General features: G+C 40.2%; 1 protein-coding gene across 1 annotated transcript in view; it reads right to left on the reverse strand.

Moving 5' to 3' along the window:
- Nucleotides 1–26,241, reverse strand: part of KCNJ6 (potassium inwardly rectifying channel subfamily J member 6) — a gene marked incomplete at its 5' end in the record, with an annotated part of 115,869 nt that overhangs the window by 21,923 nt on the left and 67,705 nt on the right. The window contains one exon of the mRNA XM_080612939.1: nucleotides 18,729–19,649. Within this exon, the coding sequence (XP_080469065.1) occupies nucleotides 18,729–19,649 (921 nt within the window). The remainder of the gene's footprint in view (nucleotides 1–18,728; nucleotides 19,650–26,241) is intronic.

The raw sequence follows: 26,241 nt of genomic DNA on the forward strand, positions 1-26,241 counted from the left end.
TCATTCATTAACAGTGTAGGTGCTGCATAATACAGTTTTCATAAACCTTTCCTACAGTAACAGCTGGAACTTCTCTCTGTCTACTCATCCTGCTGGATTCAGAGGGACTGAACAGAGCTGAAAGATCTTATGAAAGGGCAGCTAACAAAGCAAACTTCAGGGAGATCGGATTCAGCTAATGAAGACCTGCAGTGATTTGACAGGTGCCTGAGCAATCTGTGTGGAAAAGAATCTGAAACCCACAAAACAGAACTGGTTTGAGATTAATTTCTCAGCCCTTAGCTCAGGTCAGAGTCACAGAATTGAAAAAACCCTGTCATTTGACAAAGTCTATACTTAGATATGGGGGCTGGTATAAATGTAGTTGGAACTCAGTAAAGCTTATTAAACTCCATGATCCATGATGCTGTCAGCACAGGTACAAAACTCGAGGTGAAAAGCTGTAGGTCAGAATTGAGGAGATATTTTTTCACTTGTGCTTCCCCAGAAAACATTGCAAACTTTTTTTCTGTGTCCCATATGAGGGGCTTAGCAGCTGTGTGAGGATCAGGCATGTGGATCAGACGTAATTGCTCTTAGCTCTAGCAGGTCAGGTTCACTTGGACTCTGGTTTGTAGACAGGTAGACAGCATGGCCTGATGGAGTCTTCAAGGAAAACCTGGGTTCATACATTGCCCAACGTCTTTAATGTTTTGGTTAGAAGACTTTGGACACAAGCAAGCCACAATAAATTATTATTATTATAAATAAAATTATTATTATTATTATAAATTAAAATAGCCAAGTATTTTCCTGTTCATCCAGCACCACGAAGGACACATAGAGGAAAGGTTTTCAGTTTCTTTCTGATGGAGCCAGGGTTCGATCACTGAGCTCACTTTGGAGACGGCCAAAAAATCATACTAAAGAAAGGTGTCTTCAGGCCCCAGACAGAAGGAAGACCCAATCCTCTGGTAGAAAGGAGGGAATCTCTTTTTTGTTCCTGAAAGTCTACTTCAGTAGCACCCACGCACTGTTCCTGGGACTGGAAACTTAATAACTTCACTTGAAAATCATGCCTTTTTGATGGCAGTGGAAATAACATGACTTTTAAACAAGTAGAGGAGACTGTCATTGAAGTCGAGCCAGTTATGTGGGAGTCAGATGATTAAGGTAGATAGGATGTAGGAGGGAAGAAATACTATCATCTGGAAAAAAATACTGTATTTTGAACAGGTTTAAAGTTCTCTTCCAGGAGAGTAAGGTTGTTATTATTAAGTGCATTACCAACATTAGATGCAGGGCTAGATTATTTCTTGACGTACTTTCTCTGTAATTGTTCACATCCATGCAAATTGCCAGCAAAATTAGTCTAAGTTGTTACTGGGTTGTACAGTTCAAGTATAGGGGAAGTGTGTGTTCACTTTATCAGATATAAAAACAAAGAGGTAGACGGTGAGGTGAGAGGGAATTTCTCTCTCATCCAGGTCATGCCACTGTCTGCCTGTCAGTCTGTAATGCAGCAGTCCAGAGATTTATTTTCTGATCCAGTCATAAGGTCTGTTTCATTCTTGTTGGCCAGATCTGAGTCCTAGCTCAAGGCTGCACAATGCTGTTCCCTTTTCGGGGGGGGTGGGGGGAAGGGGGGGATGACAGTGTTGCTCCAGCATGGGAAACTTCCCCTTCCAGGGTTCTCGGGCTTTGAGTCATGTGGGGGTCTCAAACTGGCCTCTGATGTTGCAGCCCAGCAGCCTGAGAGAGCATGCTGCAAACAGCCCTTTAATTTATAGCTTGGCTTAAGGCACGTGCCCAGCACTTACCCAGAGCTGGCACCAGTGCAGGCAGCCAAGTGCAGCAAGGGCAGCTGGAGGGCAGAGGCAGCATTGCTGGGTGAACATGATGCTGTGTGTGAGCTGCAGCAGCTGGGAAACGGCTGATGCTGAAAAGTCTGCTCTTCTGAAGCAGGAAAACAGAAGCTTCACCTCTGAAGCTTCAGTCCCTCTGCTCCTCTCGTTGCTGCCCACTGACGAAGCCTTAATTTTGCAGCATGGCTTCTTCACTGGCCCTGTTCCTAGTTTCTCTTTGTGGGACTAACCCAAAGCCAAACTGAGGTCAAAAGGCTTGGATCTGAGAATTTTTTTCCTCTCACGTCTTATCCCAGTGTGGAACAGAACAGAATGCACAGTTTGAGAGTGCAGATTTAGAGCTTGAAGTATTTATATTTAGGCTTGAAGTACTGCTCACATGGTACTTTTTTTTTTTAATCAAATGCTCTTGCATGCAATTACTCCAACACGAGAAAGAGAGGAGGAAGCAGAAAACCTGCTTTGAAAACCTAATAAATACAGTATCTGAGACAGATTTAGTGTATTATGTCCTGAATGCAATGAAATCTCAATGTTGTGATTATGCAAATGTAATAAGCCCTGGTGACTTGACTCAAAGCTATAAGACTCTTTCCGTTGATTTCAGTGGACTCAGGGTTTTCTCACCCACACCGGCAACTCCTTCAGCTTAGGCTCTCAGCACTCTAATATAAACAAGTGCCCTCTGGATAGCAGCCCATAGGGGTACCTTGCAAAAGGCTGTGTTTTATTATCAAAATTATTTTGTGCTGTAAATAAAACTTCTTCACAAGCAAATTTCCTTCTGCTTGACAAACTTATACAACTTTCAAACTGGTAGAAAAATCATATTAACTATAATATGTGCTCTAAATACTTTATGCCAGGTTGCAGAAAGCAGCTTCTTTCTTTCTTAGTACAATTACTGATCTTTGATGGAGGAGCTAATAACCAGAATAACAATGAATGTAGAAATTGGCCTCTGAGCTTGCAGGATGTTCTGTGTTAGCAAGTATATTTTGATTTGTATCAATGCCTCCACTTTTCCTTAATCTTTTTTTCCACAAATGTAAATCCTATATCCATAAAACGAATTAGAAGACCCTCTTCCTCATTTGTTACTTTGCCTGGGATTTGAGTGACCATGTATATTTGAGTGGCCTCAGCACAAACGCTTTCCCTAGTATTTATTGCAATCTTGCAAACTCAGTGTTTTTTAATAATCTGTGGTTAAAAATTGATCGAGAAAATTGCATTTCTTCCTTGGCAGCTTAAAACTGTTTTCAGGGTCCCTTTAGCATCAGGCCTTTCAGACTCATGTTAATGGAAGTTCAATATGTTACAGTCTGGAGAACAGAAGGGTACTACTGCAGTACAAATATTACTTTTACAAGATTATCTAGGCTAAGCTTATTGTAGTTTCATGACTTACATAGAAAATACAGTTGCTGTGTATTACCACTACCTGCTTAGAATATCCTTTTTATATCAGCATGGCTTCATCATTCAGTTGTAGCGTGATGCTACAGGGTGTCACGACAAAGACATTATAACACATAGAATCATAGAATCATAGAATAGTTAGGGTTGGAAAGGACCTTGAGATCATCTAGTTCCAACCCTCCTGCCATGGGCAGGGGCACTCCACACTAAACCATGTTGCCCAAGGCCTCATCCAACCTGGCCTTGAACACCGCTAAGGATGGAGCATTCCCAACCTCCCTGGGCAACCCATTCCAGTGCCTCACCACCCTCTCAGTAAAGAATTTCTTCCTTAGATCCAATCTAAACTTCCCCTGTTTAAGTTTGAATATAAATGCCAGTATGGATTTATGAGACAACCTGCATTTTTTTGCTTTCACAGCACTGAGTGCTAATCTTACTGACAGTGCACCTCTTCCTGCTCTGTGTTATTTTCTTCTTCTTTTGCTTAAACAACCTACAGGTATGTTATGTACTTTGTCCATTTAAGTGAGTTACGTCCATCCTCAAATGAAGTAGCTATTAAATAGCTTTAAAATGGAATTTTCCTTATTTTTTAAGTTCTGCATAACTGGAATAGTGGAGATAAGGCATTCTGTATCACCTGTTTTTACCTGGAAAGGTATCTGGCTGAAGTATACTGCTCTCTCAGTAGCTAGTGATAGCTTTGTCCTAGCTTTTTTGGGGAAATGAGGCTGAAGGGTGCTACTGAAGGGCAGACTCCAGCTGCCTCAAAATTACCTGGGCCTCCATGGGTGATGTGGCACCTCCTGCATCGCTGCAGGACAGTGCACACTTTTTTTGTGTCCTTACATCCCGCCAGGTGCCTGGAAGGGTGCCTGGAAACAAACTTAGTGTGCTGCTGAGGATCTGGGATGGGAAGAGCAGGAGAAGTGTCTGGCTGCCTGGCATAGAAAGTGTCCATAAAAATTGGGTAGCATCACTCTCAGTGTCTGTTGAATAGGCTGCTGAGAGTCAAACCAGACCTTGAAAACTTGCCTTGGGGAGGATGACAGTTTGAGCCTCTGTTCTCCTGTTCAGGCTGCTGCATTCTACCTTGTTCAGCTCCCTTCATGTTGCAAGCCTTCAGCCTTTGTGTGACCACAAAACTACGTGTTTTGGCACCAATGCATTGAACAATCTGTCTCACATTTCCATCAAATGAACCACCAAAGCAGTGATTCATATTCAGTGGAAAGAGCATCGGATATTTATACATTCAGGTTTTGGCTGTTACTTTTTGCTGTGTCTTCATTTTTCCAAAGTTCAGGGGCTCTGGGGTAGTCTTAGACTAAATAATTCTGGAGATGACAGAAGAAACAGCTCATACCAGAAGCCAGCTTATCTGAGCAGCTCTCTTATATCCTCATGGACAGACATAATGAATTAACTTATATATTTTGTTTATATTTTCATTCAGCTGTTTTATACACACACACACATATATATAATTTACCCATATTAATGTTTAAGATGGGGTATTGCCCTAGTAAGTTAAAGGCATCATTTGTTACCTATGCCTAAATGCCCTTTAAGTGCCATGAGCCATCCCTTCACTTTGTTGCAATTCCTTACACCCATCTTCCTCAGTCACACAAACTTCCTTTCAGCTTGGTGCAAATCAGCCTGTAAATTTTCACCTCTAGCTTGGCCCCTGATATTGCAACACTGGAGATTTACATTATTGTTTCATCCCAACAAACCAGAATGTGGTAATTTTGTGTTCCCTCCACATGGGTTTCTATGTCGCAGTGGAGCATTGCATAAAGTCAGAAATCAAAACTCACTGAAGAACATGGGAATGGGAGACTCACGGCATTAGCCTATCATGCCCTGACTGTTCTGCAACCTGCAAGTGGAAGATGCTGTATGAGTTACTGATTAGAAATTGCTATGACTATTTATAGCTTTCACTGCATTTTATTTTGGTTGCTTTGTAGACATCAGTAAAACTTGGCTGCTGTCTTTTCGGCATCACAGGTTGGGCTGTTGGGCTCTTCAGAACACTATTTGAAATATTAAGATTGTCTGCCTATTGGGTCTGCTGAAAAATAATTGAGAATATAAAATAATAAGGAGGAGATGAGCATGGCAATGCTGGAACAGTGACGTTTAGACCTCATATTATAAACAGGGTTCATGCTCAAGATACCTCCTTGCTTCTGAAGGAAAAAGGGCTTAATCTGGAAAAAAAATCCAGGGGAACTCATGGAGATATTTTACTTTTTTTTTGTTATTTACTTAGTGTAATGAAAAAAGTTCTGAGAGAGAGATGATCTCTGTCTTGTCTGCCATAAAGATGATGAGCCTTGATATCTGTGTGTGTTTACAAGAGTCCTTAGCTCTTTGTTCTAGTTCTGTTATTTTTTAAAAGAAATCATTATCACATATTTGTAATGGACCTGCTATACCTGGTGAAACTGTGGTTCTTGGTTCCTTTTTCTGTAATAGATTATGCACTAAACTCCATATGACAGATGGAAAGTGTGGTAGGAGGCTGTGATTTTAGTACATAAGTAAGGGAGATAGAATAAGATGTATTTTAAAGGACCAAGCATTTTCCTACATAGCAGTGTTTGTATTTGCCGTGAACAGTTTGTATGATGAAATATTCAAGATTTGTTGGGGCTGTCTTTGTGGAACAGCTTGTTCCATCTGTACACAGAAGAATGGTGGCTGTGGAGAGCAACTGCAGTAGTGCTGCAATATGTAATGCCTGAGGGAAAGATACCCAGTCTGATACCATCGTTCTTCCCATATGTATGGAGTCTCCTCAAATGTCATGAAGTCCCCTTTTAGTAGCCAAAACTCCCAGTATGAGTACTTTATCTGGATCATAAACACTTATCTGCTTCTAATCTTTTGTTTGCTTTTTAATTAGTCTTAATTGCTTCTTCTCTGAGGCCACTAGGGAGTTGACAGGCATCGCACAGTTCAATATATTTCTTTAGGGTCCTAATTCAGAGGCCACTAGAGACTGAGACCTACTCCACAGGTTTGGGAGAACTTTGGATCAGGCTCAAAAATATATATTAAACATTTGATACACACTGGTAGATGTTTCTGAACTAGATTTCTATCACTGATAGCTTTTGAATACTTGAACAGTATTTTGTATCGCTTTGGAAGGTAAAGGAAAGCAGATGTAGCAAGGTTAAAATTCATGTCTTATGTCTTAAACCCTGGATCTTGACTAATTTAACAAAGTTTTAAAATCCTGTTGTACTTGCGTTCAAGCCCTGAGGGAAGAGTCTTAAAGAGGAATTTGAGCCCAGTTATAAAATAAGGTGTCCTAGAGCACAGACAGGCAACTTTTATTCAACTCTTTCTAATTCAACTATAAGTTGGAAAATGAGTACTGGATCTATTTGGAAAGCTTTCTTTTGAAAGGACTTCATTATTCTCTGCTACAGAAAGGGAATAAAAGAAAGCGATTTAATTGTAAAATCGGAAAGGCTAACAGACTAGTTGTTGTTCTTCAGTGAAAGAACTGGGAAGAGGCCAGTTGTGAAAGGTGGGTTTGTGCTCATTCTGCAGTAGCTGCTTTGATATCTTCCTTGCCCTGATATCAATTCCTGTCTCTTGGTGTTGGCTCCCCTTCCTGCCCTGTCCCAAGCTACAGACTGTGGTAGAAGTGCTGTGAGAGACCTCTTTGCTGTGGTCTCAACACACAAACGTACTGGTACTTCCAGCTTGTATTTCTGAAATGAATACTCTGCAAAAATGCTCTGGAAAGGTTCGAGTTGCTGTAATAAGGGCACACAACATGAGACCAGGTCAGTCACCCACAGAGCCTTGTGATCAGTAAGGTGATTGGTCAGCTCCCCTTCATCAGTCAGGTGCTGGCAGAGTGTGGGACAGTTGTGATGTGAAGGCAGATGCTGGCCTCTGTTTTCTCAAAAGAGCCTGCCCTTGACTCAAGGCAGGAAAAGGGCATTTTCCTCAGACTGCAAATCTAACCCTTCTCTGCCTCACAGCTGTATAGACATGTCTACTGTCTTTGAAGATTTTTGGCCAGACAAGAATCCCTGACTGACACAAAATCTTTGGCTTTGGACTCTTCACTTTTTCACAGCATCTGTCATTGTTTTATTGGCGCTTAGAAACTCATTGCTGCACTTATATCTGAAAAAGCAGCTCATTTGTTGTGTTCTCACTGTAAAAAGAGACTAATGGAAAAAGAATCTGAAAACTATGGAAAGGGAAGGGGTATTTTCCCATCCTTGAGATCTAAGGGTAATAAATTAATACTTATGCAAGGGTGAAAAAATAAAAGGAACCTAACAGCTGGTTAAAAGAAGTGCCAGCATAATTTAGTTCGACTGGCTGAGTCATAGATCTTTTTTCTTATGGTGGTGCCTGGCAGCTCTGCCATAGTCAGATTGATTTTATTCCTTTAGTGGTAAGTCCATGTCTCTTCAGTTCACATTAGCCTGTATCAACCAGAAATGTGGAATAAAAGTTGTCAGCCCTGATGTGCCTTAGGGCTCCCTCCAAAGACAAATTTAAACGTTTTGACTCTGTTGCTAGATACAAGGCTACCAGTTGTGGTGATGATGATGATGGTGACAAGGATGACAATAACAATAATGATAACGCTGGTAATGGAGCAATTGCTTGTAATTGGATTTTGTGTTGGCAGTTTGAATCACACAAAACCCATCCAATGGAGAAAGAGGCAGATGATCACAGCAATGTTGGATGCCCATCTCAATCTCCCTTACTGTCTAGTGGGGGGAAAGGATGTAAAAGTGGGGGACTGTGGCCAGGGGAGTAGGACAAAATCCAAGACAAGTAGGGAATGCTGTGAGTTACTGCAATCTTTGGATCACTCTTCAAAGACTGGTTGTCTGATGGAATGCATTCTTACAAGTTAAAGGTTTCCTCTTCCATTAGACCTCCTGGAGTAAAGCTTGGTAGCACATGCTGACTGCCTGCCGACATAGTGGAGTCATGCTTCTTATCCATTTCTGCCTCACCTCTCTGAAGCAGTACTGCCTCCAGTGGTTCAGTGGTGGCCACAAAGCAGCTTTCAAGTATGTATACCACAATTTCTTAAATGGTGATGTGTGAGAACAATGAAAGCTATTAGCTGTTATTCATTTTTCAAAGCCATTCAGTTCTTCACATCTATACAATACTAGGAGGAGTTGGCTTTGAGTTTTATAATTATAGGCTAATTTAGGCTGGAAGGGATCTATGGAGTCATCTGGCCCTACCTACTGCACAAAGCATAGCCAAAGAGTTTGAGTTGCTCAGGGCTTATACAGTCAAGTTATGGATATTTTGCTGGTGATCCTCCTGGGCCCCTGTTTCAGGATCTGACCAGCTTTATGCAAAAAAAAAATAAAATTTCCTAGTGTCTAATTAAAATTACCTGCATTACAGCTTGTGCATGTTGGCTCTTACCCTATCACCCTGCCCTTCTGAGATGTGCCAGCTTCCATCTTCTTGTGATCTCCCACTGGTACGTTCAGACAGTGGTAAGATTCCCTTGCACTGACCCTTCTCCAAATTGAACAGTCCCAGCTCCTGCCACGTCTCCTTGCGTGTGTCCTGTGCTCCAGCATCTGACTGTCTTGATGGCCCTGTCGGACTTGTTCCACTATGTCCGTATCTCTCTTATACTGAGGAGCCTTGAACTGAACACAGCACACAGGAGGTGGCCTCACTAGTGGTAAACAGAGAGGAACAGTCACTTTCCTCAAGCTTAAGGGCATACTCTTACTAACATAGTCCAGCAGGTAGCTGGCCTTATTCACCAAAAGGACTTCTTTGGGTATGTATCATTGACTTGCTGAATAGCTTGTAGTTGTAGCTTAATTGTTGTAGTTTAATGAACTGCTTAAAACTGGTTCTGCAAAGACTTTCACCCATTTTACTCCAATGAATTTAGTGTTGGCAGCCATGTTCATTGTCTGTGTGAACCTGAACCCATTCATTTTCTTTGGAAGCCTGTGCCTAAAGGCAGAGGTAGGCAGTGGTGCTTTCCAACTTTCTTCCTTACCTTGTCTTTTTCCTCCTTTATTCTCATTATCCCTTTGGTGACATCAGAGACATGCTGGCCTCTTCCAACTCTGTTTAGTAGCAGCTATGACTTCAGTGACAAATCTCTGGGGCTTTGGCTAGTGCTGTGAACTGTCCTGAAGCAGATGTCTTAGCTGCCTTGTTCCTTTCCCTTGCTATGACAGTGGCCTGTATTCGCACTGACCTAACTATATGCAGTTGCTCTCTTCTAGCACTCATGGTGTGAGATCAAGACCTGATCAGGTCTGCCTGGGAAAATATTTGTACAGTTCATGGCTTTGTAAAATTAAACTGCTGGGAGAAGCCTGGGAAACTACAACATGGCATCCTTTGCAGGGCAGAAAATATCCAAGAGTGTGTGTTACCCTTCCCATTATTTATTTCTGGGAGGTAGAGGGGGCTGATGCAAATATTCCCTCTGAATTGGTTTTCTAAATAAAATTTTCTCATTCCTTAGTAATCTCAAGTGGGTTTCTTACAGCCACTGAAAATTTGTTTCTGGGGATCTCTTTCATTTTCGCTTTGTTTTCCTGTTTTGAATATTTCTTTAAATCAGGTTTCTTTATTGGCTAAGGTTCAAGAACAGAATACCTGAAATATAAAAATCCTATATTCATTAAAATCCTGTTTTTCAAATAAAAGAATAATTCCATTCCACAGAAATACCAGCAAATGAAAACTCAAACCCAGGAGAAACAGAAATCTCAGAAAGCATTGTGACTTTTTCTTGAATTTTCTTGAGATTGGTGGGAATGAAGGAGAGAGAGAGTGAGGGGGCAAGAGCATGAGGCTGATCACACGAGCTGTTTGTGCCTTTTGTATTTGTTGTCACAGTGGCTGTCTCATCACTCCTGGAAGATCCTCTCTCTTTCTATCTCTTCTGCCAATACAGCAGGTTTGCAGAAGTGAGGAGTGGAGTACAACCACAAAAATGAGATGTGGGTTGCTCTCCAGTTATACAGATTGTTAAAGGAGGAAATGTTTTTATACCAAAATCAACTTTGTAATAATAAACTGTAGATGTTCAGCATCACTTATGAGGACATTAGCACCTAACATTAAATGTCTTGTTAAATTAACCTGAGAGCATACCGCACTGGAATATGGCTATTTGATAATGTATTCTTGGGCTGAAGCTCTGGATTATCTTCTGCACTTAGGGAAAAGATCAGGCCAGCCTCTTTCCAGATCTGCAGCAGAGATTAATGCTGCTATCAGTTGCAGTTGGGAGTGCTGATAAATGGGTGGTTTCTCAGGCTAAGTAGTCTGTGTGCATATGCTGTAACTGGTGTTTCTGCTCCTGCTTGGACTTGAGCTCAGACTCACCAGTGTTATGGTAGTTTGCTCCTTTTCAGTGACATAAGTGAGCAGTTCCCTGAGACCTCTTTGGCTATATGGATAAACTAGGGTTCAGGAGGGTGGTGAAAAACTGGCAAAGCACGTCAGTGAATCCAAATTTGTGTTTGATTTTCCTTGAAATGCCAGGATTGAAACCACTGAGACCATCGCAATTCTTTGTAATTTGTTTCTGCTGGAACCCCTTGAGGACTTCTTTGTAGTGGCCTTGGAAAGCTCAGAAGATAAGCCATAATGGGAGTTCTTAGTGCTGGCAGTGGCTTTCTATGATATGCAGCATATACTTTTAAGTCTTCTCTGTTTCATGTACTTTATGTAGCCAGTGGGGTTAGCTGCAGTCTGTGGCCTTGTTCTTTTTAATCTGTCAAACACTGACTTTGAATTTCTGGTTTAATTAACTGCTTTGCTTGCTTGTTCTTCAATCTTTGAGGTCACTTTTGACTTTATAGTTACTGCTCTATTCAGTTTTGTGAAAGCTTCCTGCTGAAGGTGAATAGTCTATCTGCTTACATTCATTAGAAACGAGTGTAAATACTTGTAACTTTAGAAGGGCCTTGCTGTTATCAAGGAATGTAATGCTTATCATTCATTACAATTCAGTAATTGTAGAGACAGAACAGGAGGAAACAATATTATATAGTTGGAAGTAAATAAGCACCACAGGGAGAAGTGAGAAAATCTTTTAGAAATAATGGTAAGAAGAGTTTGCCAAAAATATTTCCCATGGCTTTGAACTGCAGGCTAGTTAAGTACGCTTCATATCTGGAGATCAAACATGAGTGAATAAGATAATCACCATGAAAGAATCAGTTCATTCTGGCAAAAGTTTCAAGGGTGACACACTGCCCTGAACCAACTCAGTGTGTGCCTTGGGATTTCAGCACAGGCGCTTAGCAGCCTTCATCTCCAGGTTAGTAGCAACCTTGGATGGCCAAAAGCAGAAGTCTAAAATTAGAAATACTGACTATACTTTTCCTTACAAAAAAAAAAAAAAAAAAAAAAGCCATTTCAGTGCTGACCCTTTCTTTACACCGTTCCAAGTGGACAAACTGAGCATGCTCCAGTTCATAGCTATTGTTTTGAAAAGTGCTCAGAGATATGAAAGGTACTTCATTGTCCTGAAGCACTTCTCAGGAGGGCTCAGAAATCACATCTCCACTTTGTAAGCAGGTGAAAAACATTCAATGAGCTAATTCTGCCTGGGGAATCCTTTGACCTGGATAATGCTGCTGTGCCTCTGTAGAGAATCATCCATTTGTTTTTGCAAAATAAACTCTTTGTGATGAAGTCTGTGTGGGTGCTGGGGACACAAGCACTGCCCAGTGCTGCTCAGCCTCTACTTTCTTGGTCCCTCCAATTATATCTCGATGTCTGAGCTGGATCTGGAGACCCAGCAACTCCACACTATCACCTTCACAGATGCCTTGCTTCTGGATTAAAACTGCTGGAAAACACATTTGCTTGAAGCCATGCTGGAGGCAGCAGTATTTGTTGAGTGTCTGGCATAGCAGGGTTTTAGGGGGAATCGCTTGGTGGTGGGCAGTAAAGGCTGTGCTGGACAAGGAGGCTTCCCACTGTGCCCTTCTGCTAGGGAAACAAAGCACAGCTTTGAGATCTTGTCACTCCTCTGGCCTTGGAGATCATGAGTCCTACAAGAGATAATGTGTGCAGCCTCATGAGTGAGAAGGATTGATGAGCAAAGACAAAATTTTGGATATCTCTTTGTGCTTGCCACTGTGTTAGAAAAGGACCAGTGCTGACAGTGGAGGTCTGTGGAAGTGTGCCGAGAACTGGAAACAGCCGTTTCTCTGTGCCCAGAGAAACCTACTATGGTTTGCAAGGACATGATGTGCAAAATGAATCTGCTGTTCTGCAGGTTTGATTTGTGTTCAGAACATTATTTTTTAATAATATCTAATTAGCTATATTAAAGTGGTTTTAATACATAGAGGCTTCACAACTGTGTTTTAGGGATCCTATGTTTTAATGTATGAGTTACTCCTTGAATCTGAGTATTATGGCTGGAAGCTTAGGGCTGCTGTAGATGTGAAAAGCTGAGCAACTGACTGATGAGAAAGGTATGAAAGATGGACAGTAGCCTATTATCTAACAACCAGTAACATGTTTGTATAGTATAGCACTATTCAGAGAATAAAGCTATTAAAAAAATGTGCAATCTCTTTTCCCTGCCTTCCCTGAGAGTGATATAAATCTCAATTTCTAACCAAAATTTTGGTTGAAATACTCATAATCAGCATATCTCTTTTCTCACGAACTTTGCTATCTGGCTTCTTGCAATTTTTCCTATTGTGTTGACTATTGTGAAATTCAATTGCCTCATTTAAGCCTTACAGTCTCCTTCACCAGATAGACTAATCCTCTCTACCTGTAGAGAAAGCCTCCAGAAACAAATATCACAAAGAAATTTGAGTGCCTTTTATTGCTGGCATTCATAACTCCAGGTCACAACAGCGCTTACTCATGTTAACATCCCTAGTTTTCTGTGTTAGAATAAATAACAATGAAATCTTTTGTTAGAATTAACAAAAGGAAAATGTGACCAAGAAATACAGGTGAAGGGGACTGCTGGCAAGCACTATGGAAATAGGGAGAAATAAGAAGGTGAACCTAGATGGCCATGTCTAGCGTCTAGCACGTAGCACACAGAAATGTTAAAATTTTAAAACAGAAAGAATACCTAAAGATTGGAGAGCCATTGTATTCTGACCATTCCTGAAATGATGATGATCCATCTTAAACCAGAAACCATTTATTCTTAACCCTGTTTTAGTTGCATTTCAGAAAATGTATGTTGGTCACATCGTGGAGCACAAAAATCAAATCCGCTTTCACCAGTTGTGTTGCAGGAACACTTGGGTGTGAGAAATCCTGGTTCTTTTCTTCCTTTGGTCTATATCCCCTTAAGAAGCAATTTGAGAGCATAAACATCTCTTCTTTGAAGAGCGGAAAAAACACTTTAGTAGAAAATCTGTAATCGGAGCAATACTGATTTGAAGAGAGAGCAAAGTCTGTTGAGATGTTTTGAGTGACTGGAACTGTTAACATACATGTCAGAGGGAGATATTTGCTAGAGTTGAGCAAGGTTAAGGGGTAAATATGGAAATTCATCCAGGAGAAATAAAAAAGACAATAGATCAGTCAGTCAAAGGGGTTGTAGTGAAGAGTGGGAACAGCTTTATATAATGCTTGTCTAGTCGATAGTGTCATCTACTATATAAATAACCATCTATGTGAACGTTTTATTATTTTCTATACACATTATTTTCCACAGCTGGCAAGTGTGTTTGTTTACATATCTATAAACCATTCTGCAAATACTGCCCTCAAGCTAGCCATGCATCAGAATTATAAATGCACACTATTGCAAGTTTATTTGTAAAATAATCCATATGAGCCCAGTTATATGTCTAGCTTTGTGGCTTATTTTTTGACAGTTATAAATGTATAGATAAGTTTCTTTCCTTGGTACTGTTTCAATTTTCCTGTTTTTATTTTTTGGGAGAGCAAATGGCCAGAGCGTCATCTAGTGCACCCTGCTGGCCCTATACAGCTTCTCAAAGTCTGCAGGCCTTGCTGGCTTAAGTAGTTTGAAAAACTGCATACTCTTTTAATGTGTTAGAAAATGCTGTTTTCTGTAGATTAATGCAGATTTAGAGGAGGCATTTGAATCAGGCTGCTTATGATTCAGGAATGACGTTACCAACAAGGCTATGGGCTATTCAAGATACTTCTCTTTCTCTTTTTTTTTCTTTTTCTTTTGTAAATCCCTCTCTCTGAGTTTCTCAGTTTCTTTCTGAGGTTGTAGAGTACCTCACTTTCCCACCTGATCTTCCCATATTTAAAAGACTTACCTTTTCTTGGTCCTTTTCTTATTTCCTGTATTGGAGTTATAATTTTGGAAGTCTTGTATAATTTTTTATAATGACTAGTTTGCTTATGATGATGGGAGCTCCCTTAAAAACAGATTTCACTAGTGAAAAAAGTTTAAAAATTTCAAGCCTTTTGTTAAAAAGAGGCTATTAAGTTATAATAAAAAATTCTTACTTGTAGATTTTTGTTTATAGTTTCAAACAAGTAAGTTCTTTAAATTCAAGCTTTTGTGCCTGCTGTTTAGGGAGGCAGGGTTCTGGATCTTTGAGCCTAAGCTTCTTTGTTGGTCCAAGGAAAAAACCAAAACCCAACATTTTCTCAAATTCCACTTCTATAAATGTGGATACTCTAGCAACTCTCTTAATTGCTCTCTAACAAATCTCTTAAGTGGTCTCCATAAAATAATATGAAAACAGTGGTGGCACTTTAAAATAAGCCAACTATTTTGAGTGGCAAATATCAAACATTGTTGAATGGAGGTCAGTGTGTGAGTCACTTTCTTTCCAGTTAGTTCTTTTTGCATTTGTTATGGCTCTCTCCTAAGGAGTGGAGGGATGCCAGAATCCTGCTTTTTAGTGCTGAGTGTGAGACCAGAGCTTTTGCTGGTGTGGGGCTACTCTGTCAGTGCCACAGCTGTAGTCTGACACAAAAAGAAGCATAAGTGCCTCAGAAATGGCTTCCTTGTTGAACATGAATGTTGCTCTACTTTTTGCAGAGTTAGTATAAATCCTTGCATTGCGCTGGCACTCCTACCTGTTAATATGGTGGGAAATGGAATGAGGGCTGCAAAACATGGAAATAACTGGTGTGTCCTTCAGATATGGTGTCCTCTGGCTGTACTTTTGCCATCCGTTCATGAAGGCTCATGGGTTGCTTCATGGCAGCCTAACATACTTCACACCATGACTGGGTGTTTTGGACACTTGAGAGATGTGCATCAATATCAGGAAAACCACACGAGTAAATCTTTGCAAGAGTGTTACCTTTCGAACTCAAGGGGATATTTTTGAATATCATTGTAAATAAATACAGAAAATTGCATATTGGAAGGATTCATAATGAACATTTTTAAAAACCAGTCTTACTCCGAGTTTTTGCTGATGCTGTATGAAATAGTCAGGTTGACTTCATGTCTTATTGAAAGTGCCTTGTTGAAGATTCTGCCCTCAAAGTAATCTTCATAGCAGAATGGATGTGAATAGTCAAAGTGTAGTTATAATTTCTAGGCTCATATTTTGCTTATCCGCTTTGGTGAAGACATACGTACTTCTTTTGCATCTCAGAAAGATATCATAATGCTTCAAAGGAGAATTAGGGGGTTCTTGATCTGATTTTTCTGCTGAACTAAATTTGGTTCATTATTACAACTTTTATAAAGTGCACTATTCTTAATTTCCTGTCCTAACATGCAATGCAGAGTTCACTGCATTGATACTACATAAACAGCAGTGTTTCATACTACAGGTAGATATGATTTTAGAGCCCTTGAGGTAGAAAGCATAATATATGTATAAAATGATATCATCTGCTCAATAAAAGTTTAAGCAGAATAACATCAATAGACAGGAAAAAGAATAGCAAATGTTTATACTTAGCATTTTCCACTGTATTACTTCCCATTAAAGGTATAAATATTGTCAGAGTGGGGAAGCTCTGAAAATAGAGAAAGGATTGTTTTCACTGGTCAAACCTGGGAGTTGTTTTCCAGATGAATAGCATAAGTTAATGATTCCCATCTGGTTTTGACCCACGAGCAGTGATGCTGAATGATGATATTGCTATAGCTGAGGTCACAATCTCTTAGCCTCAGGTTTAATATTTTTGTATGCCATGACTTGGACCAGTATTGGCAGATGTGATGGGTAGTGTACCGTTTGCTTTCCAGAGTTGGAGATTGCTGCTGTAAGCAACTGCTTTTGCTGCTCTCACTGTACATAGGATATAAGAAGGAAATATAAATGTATGATGGCCTAAGATTGCTTTCGGCATTTTCCAGATTGTAACTGAAATTATATATGTATATGGTTGCAAATTCAAAGAGGGAAACTGTCTGTAATTGGTGGAAAGTGGGTCTGATCGCACCTTCAACAAAAATAAACTGATGCATGTGGGCAAAGCACAGAACAAGTGGCTACTTACACAAACATGCTTTAGAAATTGTCCTGGTAATTGATATTAATCTTTCTGATGCCATAGTTAAGTGGCATTATTTGATGCCCTCCCTCGTATTGCATGCAGCTAGAGAGCCAACCCAAACAGAACAAAATGGAGAAGCTTAAAACAGTAAATGAAGCTACCTATCCAGTGCCAGGGTAACACCTTAGTCCCAGATGGCTTCAGTGGGCTTTCAAATCGCTGCATCCAGTTTCTTTGTTAATGTGGACTCTTCTAGCATTGTAACTTAAATTTTGCCAGACCGAGCAGTCTAAGAGGTAGTCCCCTCTGGTGAAGGATGATAATGACCAAGTGAAAAATGTGTTGAGTATCAGAGCAGCTGAGGAGAGCCCAGAGAGACATGTGAGTGTGCAGCGGTGAAAAATAGGGTAAGGAAGGAAGGGTTAAACAATAAAGAGGAATGAGGCTTGAGACTACTAAGCTACATTTGATGCACTGCAGAAGTATACTGTCTTTTGATCACATAGGTATTTTCTGTGAGATTTTTTTTAATTCTTCTACTACTTGCCAATCATTTTTCTAGAAAAGATGGAGTTCAGTAAACATGAAAATACCCACCACTCTGTGGGATGTCAGGTTCATTTAGTTGCAATTCAGAAATTTCGAATGGTTTCAGTTGCTAACAAACAGCAATTTCCTCATTGTCTCACCCAAAGGTGATGCAGATGTTTGAAATCTTGTGCCTACCGTGTGTATCAGAAACACCAATTTCATCTTGATTTCTCTCCAGTATCACCTACTTCCTGCAAAATCTCGAAGCCTTGCATTTACCACTTCAAATTCTCTGCCAAGTTCCTCTCAATTTTTTTTTTTTGCTCCATTTTTGTCTCACACGTTTATTATATGGTGACAAATGCAGTTTTCTTCTGACACCACATAATAGATGTGTGAAACACACACACATGTTCTAGTCAAAGACTGCTCTTTATTTCCTGGCTCCAGTTGCAAAACATGAGTCAGGGCTAGAAAGGTTGTACCTCTGTCAGAGATGTGTAATCCACATCCTCAAACTTCCCTAGCTTTTGCTACAGTAGTGGTGAAAAATGGAAAATCTTGTTCTATTCCTATACTCAGAGTTTCTTCCTCCCCAAGCATATCTTTTCTTCATTTTCTAATCACCATTCTCTTTTATTGATTACATTTACTCACTTCAGCAGCCTTAGAAAACATATACTCGCACTATATTCTGGCTTTAATGCAGAGCAGAAACATTACTAGTCCCTTTGCTGTGAATTCCAAGCATTGTTTTCTCTGCATCAAGTGATATCTGACATTCTGCTGTATAATTTTAGGTAATGACCAAATAGCCTTTCAACAAGTCTCTGCTGACGTAACATGCCATATCTGTTTTTACCAGCTTTAAGTGTTCTGTAAACTTCTGCAGTGTGTAGGGTGCCTCAGTGAAATACGAAACCAGCAGATCTTTTGTGAACTAAGGTGGAACAAGCCCCATGTTACAAGTAAAACCAAAACCAAGCAAACAAGCAAGGAAAAAGAGACAACTGAACACATTATCACTTCCTACAGGATCTAAACAGGCTAGGAATTTCACATGGCAGGCACTTATTCTGCAGTCACCCATGGGTGATTGAAAGCAGCAGGAGCTATGGCGCTTCCAAAAAACAGAGATTTGTATGGATATTTTTTTCTAAACCATTTTATCCCATGAAGTCCTAGTAGTTGGGTTGCTCCTGCGTAGAATGACAAATAACTGGGTGATATGCTGTGAAAAATTTTGAAAATGAAAAAGGCTGTCCCATTTTCCAAACAGAGCAGAAACAACACTAATTCCATTAGGCAAGATGGAACAGACAATTAAACTGGGCATGCTTTTAATTTTGAAGCTAACCAGATAACTGATGCTTTTTTCAAAAGTAATGACTATTGAAGTGATTCTTTTCAAGTGAAGCACAACCACTGTTTTCCTTTCTAAAATTAAAGCATTTACCTTATACAAAGTATAAGAAATGTTACCTGTTGCCTCCACCATTCCTTCTAGGATTACAACAATTTCTAGCTCCTCTTTGGGCAACTGGGCTTTGGAAATCTCCCAGAAAGGACTCTGCTGGTTAATTTCATGGCTGATGATCAGTGGTGAAACCAAAAAGAGACGATCATCCCCTGTGTAATAACCTACGTTGATATCTGTCTGGTTGAGTGGTATAAATTCCCCCTCCTTTGTCTGTTTGGATTTGATCAACTTGGCTCGTATTGATGCCTCTACAATGTGTGAATTCCTAAGGTCTCCTACTCGGAACATCAGACACAGCTTTCCATCCCGCATGGAAATAACTGCGTTTGTAGAAAAAACCAAGGTTTCTGCCCTCTTCTTGGGTTGGGATATTTTCACAAACATGCAGCCAACCATGAAAGCGTTGACGATAGAACCTAAAACAGACTGCACTAAAAGCAGAATAATTCCCTCGGGACACTTGTCCGTGATGACCCGGTAACCATACCCAATGGTGGTTTCTGTCTCGATTGAGAATAAAAAGGCTGAGACAAACCCATTGAGGTTGCTGACGCATGGGGTCCACGTGCTGTCCCCTATATGATCCATATCTCCTCGCATGTAGGCAATTAGCCACCATATCATTCCAAAGAAGAGCCAGGTCACAGTGTAAACCATGACAAAAATCAACAGGTTGAACCTCCACTTGAGATCGACTAAGGTAGTGAAGATGTCAGTCAAGTAACGATAAGTCTCTCTGACATTCCCATGGTGGACGTTGCATTTCCCATCTTTCCTAACATACCTCTGGATTTTTCTCTTGGCACAATCTTTGTTTATATTTTTTGGCAGATCCTCTCTAGCTTGTTTGGGCAACTTTGGCTGATGAATAGCGACAGGGCTCTCTATGTCCTGCTCCATTGAGTCTTCTTCCAGTACGTTAGCTGCCATGGAAAACAAACAAAAAGAAGGCAGGCGTTATTTTTCTTATTATTTCTCTATATCAACACACAGCTTCTTTTGGTAGTACCGGCATTTGCTAGTAATTTGCTAGTAATCAATAAAATTATTATCCTCATTCTTTGCTCACTTATTAAATGCACGACAGAAAAGCCAAATGATGTCAAGCATCCTCAATTTATTGCTAAATAGAAATACTATGAAGGAAAGGTCTCATTTCCTATCTATTAGGTCATCCTTTCTACACCCATATTTAAATTCTGCAAGATGTGTTTAAGCAGATCTTTCTTCCCCTCATCCCCCTTAACAGTTTGATATATGAGATTTCTTATGCACCAAGTAAGATCTTCTGGGAGATAGCAGATATAAATGAGGAAATGGATTCACTTGGAGGCTTTAGCCAACAAGATGAGCGGAGAAAATGAGCAATTTTTGAGTTGTTTTTTCTATCAATTGCATTGCTATGGGGCAAATATAAATAAGTATAAGAAGTTTATTAAAAAAACCCCGAGAAACATCATTTTTAAGAAAGAACAATCCTACTCTTGTTGAAGGAAAGGCAGGCTACAGAGTAATATATACCAAGAGCAATTCAAGCACATTTCCATAGAAAATCAATGTCTTGCTGATTCTGAGACAGGGAATTGTGTGTCCCTCTCCCAGCCATGTAAAACATAGAGTACTTCATAAATGATTTCATTTTAATTCAGTGTGCCTGTGGCCTTTGATTCAAATGTACCTTTTTCTCTAACTGTGTGGGCCAAAACAGCATTCCTCTGTGTCTTTACAAGTATTTAAAACCCCAAAATGCCTGTAAATGCGGGGTTTTTTTTTCTTTAGTTTCCCAGCATTTTGAGATAAATAGCTTCATTATCTTTATGTGCAAGAAAAAAAAGAGCATACTGGGGAGGAGGGTGGTTTAGTCAAATGTGTTTTGCATGAAGCTGAGGACATGGGGAGGTCTGGAGTAGCTGTTGCCTTTTACTGGAAAACCTTTTGCTCTCTGGGACTTACTCCAGCAGGAATTTCAGCTCCTGAACTCCTAATTTTTTCCTTTCTGGATAGCTGCTTCTGCTACCAGGCTGTGAAGGGAAAAAGCTTCTGCTGGTTCTGCCTAGATGCTTGACTCTGAATATAGTGGCACTGGTATGATGTTGTGTCATTGGTTTACGGAGGTGCTACTCCTGAACAGTCAGGGCTTTGAGCTGTGTGTTGTCAGTGCTGTGAGTGGCAACCTTCAAGCAGAGATCTGGGAGCAAGCAGCTTTGGCTGGGAAGTACTTCATTTCCCCAAGAGCTGGTTGCCTCTGCGTACCTGTTGCCTGGCTGGGAAATGGAGGCATAAGCCCATCAAAGCTGCTGCTTGACACAGCAGTCCTGTCTCTGGCACTGGAGTGGCTTGAGTGTGTCCACCTGGCACTGCCCTGGGCAGTAGAGCCAAACGCTTTTGCATGGAGGAGCTCAGGGGAAGCCTGAGCTCTTGTCCAGAGGGTTACACAAGGAGTGCTTTTGGTGGGTCAGTGTAGCCTGAAGAACATTTTAGTCTCTGACTCTTAGAGATCTGTGCTACATAGCAGATCGCCTGTGAAGCACCTGTAGCTTTTTCAAGATGTGCAGGCTCATCCCTGTGGAGAAAGATCACGGACCCTTGTAGAGTTTTAGGGATGACTGAAATTCCCAGGAAAAAAAAAAGTGTTGAAGACTGGTTGTTTTTCTTGGCCTGCTCCATTGACAGCCAAGCTTCTGTTCAGCCTTTTCTGTGTTACAAGAAAGACTCTGGCCTGCCTCTCTAACAGTAGCATGAAAACCTGATAGCAGTACTGTGTTTTAAGACTGTGTGCTCCATCCTGTGTCATCTCTTCAGTTTGCTGCTCCCTCTAAATAGAGCATTATTCAGGCTGATGGTAGTGACAAAGCTGGAAGTTGTGTCACAAGGCAGTCAGTTCTGAATGAACTTACCCCAGTTCGTGACAGTGTGCCTACTTGCATTATCACTAATGCTATATAATGTATGATGAAATCAACACAATAAAAAGGCATTGCAGGAACCTTGTGAGGCAGACTTAAATCAAAGTCAGAAAATTTGAAGTTAAGGCTTCACACTTTTCACACTCTCTATTGTGCCTAAGGGGATTTCAGTCCACAGGAGCTATCACGTCAGGCGGTAATAGACCTCTCAAATAATTATGAACAGCCTATGACGGCTCTGTCTTTTGAAACCTGAATGGACTGTATGTTGGACTAGTAATGCTGGTTTAATGTGGTTCATTAAGGCATTATGAATTTTTACTTTACCCTCCCAGCTAGAGCCTGGCATGAACTCAGAAGACAGGGTGCAAGCATTCTCTGTTACCTTTGAGAATATACCTTACTTGTAACCTTGCTGTTAAAGCCAACCATATACTAGACCTCCTTGTCTGAGCATCTCTTACCAGAAACAGAAAAGTGTACTAAAAACCATAGCAGGGCTGAGAGGGGACATAGGTGCTGGTTTTATTACTGTCATTAGGAGAAATCTGAAGGGACATGCCCATGCAGGGATGCCTGCCAGTCACATGCTGCACATATCTAGCCTGCTTTCATGTAGTATTTATTTCCTATAGAAGTACTTGCTAATAGTGATGCACCTTTTTATTCATACAATGAATTTTACTGATGCTTTCAAAATGTTTTGTCTTGATTTCAAGCCCTTGTGCATCGCAACCAACCTGTCCCATCTTTCACAGTCCATGAGCTGACCCTCAGAGAGAGGTAAGGGCCACATTTTCTCAAGTGGCTTTTTTTCTCAAGTGGTTTTGTAGCAGGAGCAAGGAGTTGCTGTGCTCTCCAGCACATGGTGGTGGGCTGTCACTGTAAATGGGCTTCAGAGACCTGCCCCTTCCAACCTGGAAGGATTTTTCTTAACCTTGAGAGGTCACACCAGAGCTGACTGCTGTCTGGGCATATAAGAGAGCAGCTTTCAACAACCAAAACCAGTGACTACATTTAACCAAAATCTCTCTCAGTACAGCATCTTGCTAACACATGTTAATCTCCCTGGGGGCATCTGACCGTTTCATAAACTCTTCAGGCTCTTTCCATTGCTGTCACTTCCCAACTCTGAAGCTGCCTCTGAGAAGGAAAATCAAGGTCAAGTTTTCAGTCATTTTCTCTTTATGCAAGGTGCTGTTTTACTGTTTTCCTCACCTAAGTTATCCTGCTGTGACACCCAACGAATACCTCTATGGGGAGGTCTCTAGATCAGAGTCACAGCCCGTCACCATCTCCTGGTCTGAGTTCTCACTCCAGAGGGAACCTTGGGAGCAGCAGTTTCAGAAATAAGTGATCCAAGGATTGTGCATCTGTGTGTTTCCATGGAAATGCCTGATGAATAAGTTTTAAACACATAGCCGGATCCCTGTTCACCACTAAGGCTGAGGAACAGTTACATATTGTCAGTGCTTTTGCCACAGAACACTTCAACTAATTATATTTTTGCTTGATATAAAACCAATTAGCTTATGCTGTTTATATAATTTAATTTTCTTTTCAGTTATATAATGGCTGTCATAGTTCCAGGAACAGGGGATAGCAGCTATCTCACTTGAGAGCTATTTTTACTCTCTTTGCTTTTCTTCATGACAAAAATATATACATAATATTAACCTGCACTGAAAAAAATTGAAAAAGAAACCAAAGAAAAAATCCCTAGTTTGGAACAGTTACCTCTCTCCCAACAAACATTTTGTTTGTTTGAACACATAGGTCAGGTAGAAATACTGTGCCAATTTAGGCCAATGTAGACTGTTCTGATCAAAGTATTTGCTTCAGTGAGTCTTTTAGGAAAATGCGTATATGATGTATGAGATTTTAGCGACTTATTTTCCAACAAATCAAAAGAAGTGCTCGTAGATAAGCCCCTGAATAGTTCACTTGTGTTTGTCATAGCACTATGTACTGGCTACTGCTATATTAGCAAATTGGATGTGCCCAGGCCTATTCTTCAGCATGGAGGCTAAATAGAGTGATGCAGCCCACACTTGTATTATTGAACGCCTGTTGTTTTCAAAGCAGGGTAGTCTCATACAATCTGCTTATTAGGAATAGTCTGAGTCCCATGCTAACACCTGAAATGTAGCCAGAAATTGAGTGTACTAAGTTCTGCACTGGTCAAAACCATGCCAGGAGCTTTTCTAGGAATTTTACCACACAAGGTGTTGGGTGCCAGTGCAGGGGAACATTTTATTTTCCAGTAAAGATGGAATCAGTGTTGTGGCCCTGGTCTTGTCTATTCCAGAACAGCATTGTACAGGCACAATCCAGTGTTTCCAAGCACATATTTTTATTTACAGTCTGTCAAATAACATGAATCCAGTGTCAACAACAAACCATGAAATGCAGAGAAGATGCTCTCACAACTTCCATGACTCTGAATGTAACATATTATTATAATCCAAAAGCAATCATTTTATCATTGACGGTGTGATTTTTTTTGTACTTTGGTAGTGCTTCAGAAATCTTGCCATCGTACTGTACAAATACAAAAGCAAAAAGATGTATTTAAAGGGCAAACTTGTCTGATTTAAATACTAGTAGCCTGTTTTCACTGTATACTGTATTAAAGTTGTAGGATGATCTGCAAAATAATTAGGAGTTTCAACAGAGAATATTACATTTTATAACTGACCTTTTCATAGCAGAAACTGATACAAAGTTCAGTGAATGTTCTGCTGTACTTTAGTAGATTAATTTTATCTCTTGTAACACAGTTGTGAGCAGTTTGTACACAAATTCACTGAAAATTCACTAATTCAAAAAAAAATTTACAATCTACAAATGGTTCTCAAGGGCTTTATTGCACATATAAAAATGTCAGGCAGACATTGTTTTGACTGTGATTTCTGACTGCATGCATGTCATACCCCACTTTCCTGATAGGATGAGGTTAACTTTTTAGTTACTTGTATGTTTGCATTTGTAAGATCCGAGCTTGCCTTTTGTGAACAGCCTTATGTATTCACCTCTCATTTGCTGTGATCACAAGCCTCCCTGACATTGAACTCATCTGTGGAATATTTGGCAGTACCAGGTGGCTATTTCTGTTCCCTGGTGCCTCTAAGAAGTTGTCAGGCTTTGACATCAGGAGAAGGCACCATAACACAAGACATTTTCTGCATTGTTTATTACTCTCTTTTAAGTGTGCCTTTCTGTTTCTTTTCTTGCTTGTGATGCAAGGAGAACTCAGAGAGAGGAAGCAGACGGGAAGGTTCTGAAATGCTTTGCCTGAACTCTGGCTGGTATTAGTCACTGTTTCCGAGATTTTACAAATCTTATGTCTGATGAGCACTGAGGGCACAGGAGCAGATATTCTTAGAATAGAGGGGGATTTGCCTGTTTGATGAACTCAGCCTGTATCACTGTCAGTGAGACCAGGTAATCCGTACTGCAAGACACCATGTATTACCACTAGATATGAGGAGAAAGAATCTTGTTTACAGAAGAAAAATGGAGCCTTTTTTGACCAGCTAACAACTGTAAGCAGCCATTATCACAAAATGTAGATTTTCTTCTGAAAAAGAATTAGGATCTGCTCCTGTGCTGTTGAAATCAATACAAGATTATCTATTCACTTGGCTGGGAACATTGTCTAGTCCTCATTTTGAAATGTTGAAATGTTCAATGAACACTGACTTGGCAAGTTTCTTCAAGAGCCAAATTACTTATTTGCACCCATAGAATCATAAATATAATTTCAGAGAGAGCATGCGTGTGATTTAAATTTATTTCAGCAGCAGTTTTCACTAGAAAAGAAATGCAAATTGAAGTATGTTTCTGATTCAAAAAGAGGCTGTAAAGATAATACTTTTTTTTCACACTACCTGCTTCATCATTGCCTTCTAACCCAACCTGATAAAAACAACGTTCTACTATTTTAATTCTTTTCTTTTATTTTTGAATCCTGTATAGCTGCAAAAAATCAGCCTGGGTACATTTTGCCTCTATGCAGTATAAACATATCCATTCATTTCTGATTCTTGGCCCTTTTATTATGAAGGATGGAAAAGGAAGCTGATACATGAATTAAAAAAATCCACAACTCCATTTTTGGTAGTCATTTGACCTTGTAGTTTTTGTCTTGGATTCTAACCAATTTTGTTACAGAATTTACCACTGAAGGCTCCAGAATGCCATTTTTACATTTGCTTTGTTAAACCTAGCTTCATTTGAAGCACAGGGAGGTCAAACAGCCTCAGCTTTGTTACGTATATGAAGCAGTGTAAAAAAAGGCTACACATTCTGGACCTGCAAAGATGTGGAGACAGTTGATTATCAATGTCTTTGCCTTCCTATAAGCTGAGGATCTCAAATTGGGTTATGAAACTTGTTTATTACCTGAAATCTGACTGCTTGGAGTCAACGTTAATTCAGAGCCATTTTTAGTGCAAATGCCTGTCATCAAAAATAGATTTCTAGAATAAGGAGAGTTCGCTGCTTGCGTCTGATTAGTCTAGATATAAATGATATTTGCTGGAGGTTTGGCTTCCAGAAAACCTCAAGAGGTTAAGAGCAGGTAAGGCTTCTCTTGAAAGCCTATGTT

Source organism: Psittacula echo (assembly GCF_963264785.1).
Source record: "Psittacula echo genome assembly, chromosome: 3".
Lineage (NCBI taxonomy): Eukaryota > Metazoa > Chordata > Aves > Psittaciformes > Psittacidae > Psittacula > Psittacula echo.